An 11,123-nucleotide genomic window follows, 5' to 3' on the forward strand; every position below is an offset into this window, starting at 1 on the left:
TGATATTCAGTAGTGCACAAAGTGGGAGAGGAACAAAACAGGATGGCTAAGTCAAAGTGAATTATGTCTGCCTGAAAAGTGGGATGGCATCCTACCCCACTTCAAGCACTTGCAACTAGCATTCATACCGTAAGTGTAGCACTTGCCTGTTCATCTTTAACTGCAAGCTGCCATTTCATTCATAGTAACTTGTGCACTTGGGTTCAAGGCACAAAGCAACAACAGGATTCAGGAACAATGCAGACTAACAGTCCAATTCTATATATGTCTTACTCAGAAGCATATCTCACAAGTTCAATGGGCCTTAATCACTAGTAACTGCAGCTGAAGTAGTCTTATACACCCATGAAGGGGTCATGATAAAAATCCTCAACAAATGCAGCTTTGCCACCATCAAAGAGAAAAGGAGCAAGACTTCAGTATTTGCTTCCACTTCATAAAACATGAAAGATCTAAACAGTCTTGTATTTTGCCAGCATGTTTAAATAATGCAACTGCAGCCATATTGCATACCAAAACTAAAAATTTACTAAGAATAAGAATCTGGCCATAATATACTACAAAATGTGGCCAGCTACGAAAAGGTTACAATTATGATTTCTGTGCAGGATAAACCAAGTAACTAATTTCAGAACATACTGGCTATATTCAAGCAGTATGGCAAACTATGGGATTTTCTTTTAAAAAATGTTTGAACTTGTGTTAGGCTCAATCATGGTTTGCACTAATTATTGTCTGCCATTACATCTGAATTCACAAACCACTGATAAACCAGTTATGACTGTTGCTCCATCTCAAAATGCTGCTGCTCTGTGCAGACAGGAAAGACTTGTGAAATGTGCAGATCAAAGACAAAAGAAGATAAGAAGCTCGAAATCACAGTTTATCTGTTGTACATTTGGAAGTGCACACCACCGTGTGGGTTCTTAAATACAGTCGGCACAAACCATAGCCTTTTCTTATGAAAATAAGCAGCGCTAAGCCTCATTCATATGCATCCTCCTTGCATTTGTTCGTGCATTAGGAAAAGATATTAGAAGCTTACACTTCCAAGTTTGTGGGTGGCAAACCATAGCTTCCTGCATTGTCAAAATGGCAAAGTATAGCTCACACAAGCTAGAAATGGAAGCTTCCCATCTCCTACCTTTCCAGACATAGCAAGGGGAAAGGGAATACTGTTTATTCCTATTTGTTTATCATTTGGCGAATAACTAGAACAACTTTTTGTTAAATCAGGAGGACATTGTTACAGTGGCGTAGCGTGGGTTGTCAGCACCCGGGGCAAGGCAAGTAATTTGTGCCCCCTAACCCGTGGATTTGCGCCCCCTAACCCGTGGATTTGCGCCCCCTAACCCCCAGATGTTGCGCCCGGTGCGGCCGGCCCCCCCTGCACCTCCCACGCTACGCCACTGCATTGTTAAGAATTTTCGGTCTCTTGATGGCAAGATCACTATGCAGTATTTCCAATTGGGATTATATTTATCATATGGTTCGGATTCAGGATTTCAATCCAGTAGCCATCAGGATCCTGGATAAAAGCAAGTCCTTTCATTTTACCTACAAAAGAGAAATATGGTTTATAAACTTTAATAGAAGAACTCCTCAACAAATTCATGTTTCAAGCCTCTAAAACTAGTTTAGCAAGCAAACAAGTAAACAAACACGAGCCGACTTACAATTTGAGAGCCACTATTTACACCGAAGACTTACCATCGTCTGGTTTTTTGACAAATTTCACTCCCAGCTCCTCAAATCTTTTACAGGCTGCATTTACATCAGGAACAGCAATTCCAATATGACCTGAAAAACAACAAAGTAACCAAAGGCAATGATGCTTTTAATACAAATGTGAATAAAACCTTCTTTTCTTAACTCAATTGCAAATCAGTTTTTTTGTTACAATGTAGAAAGTGTACTTAATATACCAGAGTTAATTTATACCATAGCATAAATGTACGTTACAGTTCTCTGGGGACTGTATTGCATGCATAATCCAAGCTACATCAGAGTACACAGAGACAATCACTGTGAAGCGCTTGTTGATATCTGACCTCTTACGCAGGGGTATGTTGTGTTAAAATATGCTTCCAGACCCAACAACAACAGGAAACAGAATGCAGAAGTTGGCCATCCTCAGTTCTTCTTTGAAATGGTTGATAGTTTTCGTGTGGGGGAGAGGATTTCATAGTTTGTTCATCAAATATTTGCTTAAGAGTGATCCCTGCTAAATTAGACCCAGTGCCTATCTTGCGCAGCATCTGCTCCCAGTGGCCAATGAGCTGTGAAGCCTATGGGGAATCCCACATCACATCCTTCGTCCTTCTCACACAGTTGGACCACAGCAACAGATATTTAGATGCATGCTGCTGATCCTGGAGTTAGCATATACCCATCAGGACTAGTGGCATTCCCATCAGTCCCAGTCAGCATGGCCAACAGTGAGGGATGATGAAAGTCATAGTCCCAACAACACCTGGTCACAGGTTCCCCATCCCTTTCTGAAGCCATCTAAATTGGCTTTATGTCACCTTTCCATCAAAACAGGCATTCCAACTGTGTCTAGCTCTATGATGTGACAGGAATAACACCCATGACAAACCAAACTGGTGAGGCACCGGGGGGATAGGGTAACGGCAACAAGGCACGCACAACTGAAAAACCAACTTTAACTGAAATAAACTGCACTATTGCCTGCAGTTTATGAGTCACTGCCATCAGAGTTGGAGCACCTACAGGAAAATGGCACTCTTTTCCTCCCTAGAGGAACACTTACTAAAGGGCTGTGCGTCAGAAAGAGAAAGATGCAGAGTAATGTGTGCACCGGATCCACACATTTATTCAAGACACGCCCTTAACTGCTGTTGTTTCCTTAAGATGTAGAAATTGCTCTCAAGATTTTGTGCCAAATTCTCTGAAGTAATTATGAATCCAGTTATTCTGCCTTTATAATAAGTTCAATTACCCCAATTAGCTTTTAGTCTATAAAACCTGGTGAAAACTCTGGAATTGGATTATACCTATGTTCTTGGCATCTACTAGTTAAGACAGGTTTTGTTGAAATTCACGGGAAGAAAAAAAAATGTGAGAATTATCCACATCAGCTTTCTTTACAACAGGGGTGACTTACCACGGCCTGCATTTGCCCCTCCCCCAAGAGGCTTTTTACCCTGAGGCAAATTTTTCCAATTTAAAAAGTGTTTTTTAAAATTACCGACTACTCCCTTAGGTTACCCATTGTAATACTAAAATCTCTTTTTGTGACCTTCCAAAACTTGTCATTTAAAATTATTATTATAATAATAATTTATTTAGTTTTACTGATCACTCTTGCTGGTACCCTATTGTGATTTCAAATTGTTCTAGTGATTTCCAAGATCCCCAACCCCACCCTGCAGAATGTATCCTTTTTAATTGACCATGCCCCCTTTTACACTTTGGCCGCAAGAGACTGACCATGGGTCAATGCAGCCCTTGATCCCAAAGAGGCTAACCAGCCCTGCTTTACAACATACCAAATCCTCGGGGATCTGAATTGCCATTGTGGTAAGCCTGACTCTCATCATTTTCAGTGCCCCAGTTGCTAGAAAAGAAGGAGAGGGATGTGGGGGGTGGGGAGGGAAAGAGAATAAGAACAAAAATAAGAATGCATCGTGATAAACACAGTTATTACAATAGCAAAAGAGAACATTTAACAGTGCTTCTGAGGAGAAGAGACCAGCCATCAGTGATATACAACATGAACAGATAAAATGATGAACTTTTCCAAGTTACTAGAATCAATATTAAACAAATATTAAGTCATGGATTAAGATGATAGTAATATAACATTATTCACTTGAAAAAGCCATTTTATTGAAGGAAGTCTTTTCACTTCATTAACAAATATTAGAACCATTTTATATTTGTAATTATGTTTTGCTCAAAGCAAACTAAGGCCAAGAAGATGGAAGACTGAAGAATCAGCATCAAAAACCAGTTGCATCGTAGAAATGCTAGAGCAGATGTGGGGGGAAATGACAAAAAAGACACTATGAAGTATAATGGAATGGAATTCCAGGATAGGTGTGTGGAAAAAAACCCCATAAGAACCTAGAAGGAATTTGGAGGACAAACAGGACCCTTTGTCATAACTTGAAAAAGAGCTGGCAAATGTTGTAAACTTTTTGTCAGAAACTGGCCTGACAGAAGCAATGTAGCTCAACTGACCATTTTCTTGTGCAGAACTTCACCATGTTTTGAGGTTCCCAAAGTTCCCCTGGGAAGAAAGACTGACTGTTTAAACCACTCAGGGAACTGTAGCTCTGTGAGGGGAATAGGAGTCTCCTAATAAATCTCAGCATCCACTACAAACTACAGATTCCAGGATACTGCTTCAAATGCATAGTGTAGATGGGGGTGATAGTAGTGAAACAGAAAGTGCAATCTCAGGCATTGCTCCCACTCTCTAGTGCTGCCCCTTCATCAATCACAAAAAAGTTTCCCGTATGAAAAAGCACACCAAATCAAAAAGTCTCAAATGCAATTTCAGAGAGTGACAAACAAGCTTGTCCTAGCACCGAAATAAGGGAAGGTGCAGGCAAAGTTCAGTCTATTATTTAATCAATGGTCTGCTTCCAACCATGTTCACTATACTAGACATTTGAGAGGGAGTTTTGTTGTAGTTAAGTGACAAGAATATATTAGGATTTATTCTTAGCATCTACTGATGCCTAACATTTTAGTCAAAACATTCTGGATATGCTTTCATTTTCACACTAGCATCATATGGTGACATGCTGACAAGCACCAAAATAGATTTTGTTATGATTTGCAACATATGCCAAATATGTGCAATTTATTTCAGTGTTAAGTGACAAGCATATGCTTTGAGAAGCAGAGTTTGTATAATGAACACAACTTCTTTGCTGTCACAAACAATTCTGTACCTCTTGCCACATTTTAAACTTCGCAGACTAAACATTTGCCAGGAGGTAATTTTCATTCTGTAGCTGCTACTTCTGCATTTCATGTGTAATCTGGGACAGTCCACTCCAGTTTGAATGTCCAGGAGGGTTTAGGTGAACACCTAAAGCTAGCTGGTGTGTAAGAAAGGCACTCTGTTCACAAGAAAGTTGAACACTGCTTCAACTACATTAATAACCAGCAGAATAATCAAAATACAAGAAAAAAATGTGATTTACAGAACACAGTTTTAACACTCACTGCGTCAGTTCTAATACGCCCTTTCTAGACAGAGTCCACGCAATTCCCTCTTTTTTATCTTTTGGAATATCATTTTTATCTTCGTAAGCCAAGAAGTAGAGGGAGAACTTCATAGCGGGGAAGTCAAACTTGTTGAGTAGGCTAGAAAGATAAACAGCTTGAAATTAAATTTATGTGAGAAAAGCAGACAGATAACACACTCACCAAAGACATTCTAAGTTTTGTAATCAAGTTCTCATGTTCACGTCCAAAAGGTTATGAACATTTAGAAAATATAAGTCTTGTGGCACCTTAAAGGGTAACAAATTTATGATGATGCAAGCTTTTGCAGACAAGAATCCACTTCAGAGATAGATCAAAAGAAAACTTAGGCAATAATCTATTTTTATAGCGCCACAAGGTAATTTGGTGTTTTTACTGCAGAAGACTAACACACTCAATTACTGTAGAAAGTCAACATTTGCTGCTGTTCTTCATAGTTATAACAAGACTGCCAGAAATGCAGAACATGATACTCTCACCACTGCCATTTATGGGACAATACAGTACTATGTCCCATGTGTATGCCATAGGCAAGAAGAGGCAAATAAATAGTTGGGGCTGTTTGCCTTTTAATTTTAAAAAGTGCACAGCGTGTTTTTCCGGCATGCTTACTTGGACAGCAATCCAAACCGACCACCGCTGAGGCTCTATGTCTAGGTGCCTTTTTTTCTTCAGAGGGTTTTGTTATTGTTATTGCTATTATTCATTTCATTTCTATACAGTCATACCTCGGGTTACAGCTGCTTCAGGTTGCATTTTTTCGGGTTACAGACCGTCAAAACCCGGAAGTACCGGAACGGGTTACTTCCAGGTTTCGGAGGTCACGCATGTGCAGAAACGCTAAATCGCACTTTGTACATGCGCAGAAGCGCCGAATCGCAACCCGTGCATGCACAGACGCGGGTTTCGAACGCTGCAGTTTGCGAACGTGCATCCCGCATGGATCACGTTCGCAATCCGAGCGTCCACTGTACCACTTTAAATCTCAAAGCCGTTTACAACACATTAAAACATCAGAGAAACAACCCAGAATAAAACAAATTCAGGCATCAAAGAAAAGATTTCAGCTCCTTCTCTAAGTGACATTTTGCTTTCATCAGTTGCCAACTTGGCATCCAGAGATCACCACGTGGGCATAATTGGACCCAAACTATATGCCTGGCTCACGACTAATTTCCAACACTGATCTAGAGTACAGGGCCTCTCCAACCTCCCATTGCTCCCTCTAGCAGCAAACAGAATTCCATGGTGTGGAGAGAACTCAGAATTACCAGGGCATGTAATTTCTACTCAGGAATGCTGTTTCATAGGCAACATTACCAAGCTCTAATCTCTGACCAGTTTCTACCAGTTGGTGGGGCAGGTAGATGAGCAGTTTGTTCACCAAGCATGGCGTGGATCACTTCACAGTTCTAGGAGAGGCAGAACTTTTATGTCCCACTGTTAAGCTCTGTATCACCAACATGAAATATTTAGAAACATTATTGTTCAAATTTGTTGCATCTTAAGCCATGCTAAAAGCAGGTCATGCAATTATGTCTCCAATGTCGTATCCTTACAGGACTGGCAGGCTTGCAGTTTAGAACAGACGATTGTGAGACGCTAATGAGAAAAAAAAGAGCCAGCCCAAAAAAATCAGTTGGTACTTACGTCATTCCGAGAACCTTAGTATAAAACTCCAGAGACTTTTTGGGATCTTTTACCCTGAGCATCGTCTGTTGTAGCAGAAAATCCTACAGAAATATATAACTTGTTAAATTGTTGTCAACCATGAACGGCATTCAACACTGCAGTGTAGCTTTTACTTGAATGATTTTGTTAATTCGAGCTCCACATACAAAACGTAAAGTGTACAGAAACTATACAGTTAATGCTTTCAAGATTATTACTGTTCTGTGAATAGTGCCAGATGAACAAATTATGTAGTTAAAGTGAAAGGCTACAATCCTAAACATACTTATTAAAGAGTAAGCCTCACTGCCTAGAGCAAGACTCATTTGTGAGTTGAGTAGACATAAGACTGTTTTGTTACACTGCAAGCAAAGCTTGGGGGGGGGGGGAGGAGCAGAGCAATAAGAGTCTTTGCCAAATCCCAAACACGGCCACCTTGGCCAGCAAAGGCAGAAAGGGATGGCTTTTCTTACCATTTCACTGCAACAGCTCCAGGCTGGCATTACTGAGAGGCCTGAAGTACTAGGCCTCTCAGAGGACCCACAATGTTTTGGATCCAACAGTAAGGATAATTTTAGAAGGGGAAATAGCATGAAAGCATAGATGTGTAATGTATAAAGTGGTCTGAATGTTTAAAATATCTGTGCTGTACAACACAAGTTTAATTGTTTAGTAGTTGGAAAATTGGGTAAAGGGATCTGGAATGTAAGATGATTTGGTTTATTTAAAGAACCAGAAGAGGGGGTGGAGGGAAGTATGGGGATTTGGGGTGTGTGTGTAAAAATGTGTTCTTCTTTATTATTTTTTAATGTTAATGAGAAATGTGTGGAGTAATCTGGTATTGATACAGTGTGGCATATATTGGATTTTTAAAAATTGAAAATAAATTATATATACACACACACACATATACACACACACACACACACACACACTTGCCTTGGAACCTAACCCCTGTGTAAATTGGGAATTGCCTGTATTTTAAACTGGGGTTGCAGATGCAACGGTTCCAGAATGGTTTTTAAAATACATATGACTGTGCAATAACAGTCAAACTCTGTGTCCTAGTCCGACACAGAAACAAATGGGACTGAGCAAAATGCTTTGATTGGGGTTCAAGTACAGCAGGCATAAGCAAACTGACCCTCCAGATGCTGTGAGACTACAATTCCCATCATCCCTGACCACGGGTCCTGTTAGCTAGGGATCATGGGAGTTGTAGTCCCAAAAACATCTGGAGGGCCGAGTTTGCCTATGCCTGAAGTACAGTGTCTTTATTCCAGATTATTTCTATGCATGCAAAAGCATTGCAAGAAATTGTATTTTAAAGCCACTAGCAGTACATTTCCAAGCAGGTTCTCTCAACGGTCCTACTGTGTTGAATGGGTTAGGTGTGAACTGGATTGCAGCCCAAGCGAGGCCACAACCTTACACGAGTTATGCTGAAATCCTACACAAACTCAACGAGGCTTATTTCTCAGTAAAGCGTGTGTAGTAGCCCTGCGAACAATGCTTTACTTAGTAGGGCATTTCCAAGTAAATGGAAATGCATAGGCCTGGGCGGACAGCTAAAGCAAGACAAACGTGGGTTAAAGGATCTCGCTATATACTCTCCCAGGAAAGACTACAGCTCCGCACCAAGAACAGATCGCACAGAGACTCTAAACCACGATAGCCGGCGAGCTCAAGCATGCCGGGAGAGATATGATCCTTCGGGTCACGGCGCTAAAGTTCAGCCACGCAAATATTCGGGTGAAAGGCGATCCCTGGCTGGCCCTGCCTCGGCTCTGTATCTCCAAGCCCGAAAAGAGAACCGAGCCCGTCTCTTTTGCACGCCGCTTGCAAAAGGAGAGGGAGAGATCCCCTTGCAAGGAGTTAATACAACTTCCCAACGCTTTGCAATTCTGCGCCCCCTACAAAAAGCAACCCTCCCTCCCACTTTATATATGCACACATTAAAAATCACCCCCTCGCTTTACCTTCGTGCTGGGATGAGGGTCAGAGCAGGCACTGAAGGCTGCTTCATCGGTGACGCCGACGGGTTCCCCTTGCTCGGACATGTTGGGGCTCTGGAGAGGAACTGCTTCCCGGAGTGGATCCTACAAGCGTCTAGCTGTCGCGACAGGGAGAACGAGGTTCCCCGAATCTCTGGCCAATAGTGAGCAGCCATGCAAATTAGGGCACCTCGCGTCATGCAAGCCCTTCCGCCTATAGCAGCGCCGCTTCCCTAGGACGAAATCTCTGTTCCTACAACTCCCAGAATCCCCAGCAAAGCCGGTGATTTTTAATCCCGTCCTTCGCAGATTGCGACACTGTTCCTTTTTCAGGGAAGCGGAAGCAGTAAATGTTAATTCAGATCATAAAAAATGGTTAGCTAAAAAATTCCAGCCCGGACACTGAAAGCACTATAGGCACAGTATTTTACAATCATGGTAACCATTGTCAAGTCAATGCCAGGTTTCTCATGCATGCGAGAAGAAAGTCAGAGAGCTCTCCTGCCATGCTGTGCAACAACTTCATTCCATTTAATGTGCTGCTTGTTTAATTTGTTGTAGAACTTCTACCTCTTTACTTTCTGATTGATGTGGGCTTATGTTAGCTCCTGTCTTTGATGTAAACTTCTGACTTTCCACAGGCTGCGTACCAGCCTCAAGTATGGTGGTAATGCGGCAAAGTAAACGACAGAAATAGAGCATCAAGATAAGAAAAGTGCTTCAGTTTTACTGTGGAATTTAAGCTGCTATACTGGAAGGAAGTCAACCTCCAGAATTTCAGGCCACACTTTTATTGTACCTCACTAATAAAAAATCAGTATGTATATAAAACTTAAAACCATGATACCTTCTTTATGCACTATTTCTTTTAAAAAGCAAGTGTTCAAAAGCTTGTGCTACTGATTCTCATGGAGAATGCATGTGTTTGCAGTTATCTAGTAATGGAGACATCATCTGTGATAAGCCTAGAATGTAGAAAAAGCAGGATAACTTTAAAAGGCACGACCAGCTACTGATCCTCATTTGGTTTATCCTCAGCAATACTGTCAAAATCCTTTCAGGGATGCCCATTCTTTTACCTCTTACTTTAGAAGCTTATAGACAGCCCATTTGCAGCACAAATATTCTAAGATGGGGAAACAAAGCTAACAGCCTCTTTCATTTGTGACAGTATGAGACATTTTTCTCCATGAAGAAGAAGGTCAAGGAGATAGTCCTTGGCTAGGTTCGCATAGAGGGTCAGAGTACGACCCAAATCTATGCGCAAGCGTTGTCTTTGGTTGGGAGTGGTGGTGGAGTTGGACTGGGCAACGCAACGGCAGCTTGTTGGAGAGACATGAGCCACACACGCACATCATACTTTTAAAGCACTATGGTATCACTTGATAAACTTTTCCTAAAGAATTCTGGAGCTCTATTGCCTTACCGGAGCAACCACTCTCACAGCACTTTCATAATCCCTTTTTTGTGGAAACTTGGGGAATTGTAGGTGACCAAGAAACAGAATGAGATGTAGCCTATGATCCTAAACACACATGTATAATTGAACTGTTAAATGCTAATGAGCACAATGTGCAAAGTATGGTTTTGTGCTCTAACTTAACAGTTACTTGGGAAATTGGTTTTAGGGTCCTAGTGGAAAATTCTGGCACTGAGAAAGATTAGTATTATGATATCACTAAAAGAGTGCCCAGAACTACTCAGGAAGCTTAGAAATCCCAAAACATTGTGATTTTTAGATGGATAGTATAAGTTGTGAGTTTGTACCTGTCACACCAATAATCGGGTTAAGTCACACCTAAGTCACATTTTGGTCTGCTGTCTTGTTTCAAAATGGCACACGGAGTCCAAATGTCAATGAAGAGTGCCGCCTCCACCTTGGGAATCCTCTTGTCAAGTTTGGTGACAATATATTGAAAGACAGCCAAACTTACACCAAAAATAGGCAAAGTCACAATCAGAATGGTGCCTGGCAAAGACCACCCCCACCCCTCACATGCACATTGGGAATCCTCATGCTGAGTTTGGCAGCAATATATTTAGAGGCAGCCAACCCTTTGCCAAGAAACAGATGAATTCATGCAAAACTCACATTTTGATCTGCCATCTTGTTTCAAAATGGCACCAGGCATCCAAACATTGACATAGACCCCCACTTGCCTCTTGGGATCATTCATGCTGAGTTTGGCAATGTTATCTCGAGAGACAGCCCAA

General features: G+C 41.3%; 1 protein-coding gene across 1 annotated transcript; it reads right to left on the reverse strand.

Annotated features, from left to right (window-relative positions):
* Positions 1-1,413: 1,413 nt before the first annotated feature.
* On the reverse strand, positions 1,414-9,058 carry GLO1 (glyoxalase I). Its single transcript, XM_083604639.1, has 6 exons — positions 8,895-9,058; positions 6,895-6,977; positions 5,203-5,343; positions 3,513-3,580; positions 1,711-1,800; positions 1,414-1,557 (listed from the first exon to the last, which is right to left on the reverse strand). Exons 1-6 carry the CDS (start codon positions 8,973-8,975, stop codon positions 1,451-1,453), a joined length of 570 nt encoding a protein of 189 aa, XP_083460765.1. The 5' UTR covers positions 8,976-9,058; the 3' UTR covers positions 1,414-1,450.
* Between the last annotated feature and the right edge of the window lie 2,065 nt (positions 9,059-11,123).

The sequence above is a fragment of the Podarcis filfolensis genome (genome assembly GCF_964270895.1).
Source record: "Podarcis filfolensis genome assembly, chromosome: 3".
Classification (NCBI taxonomy): Eukaryota; Metazoa; Chordata; class Lepidosauria; order Squamata; family Lacertidae; genus Podarcis; species Podarcis filfolensis.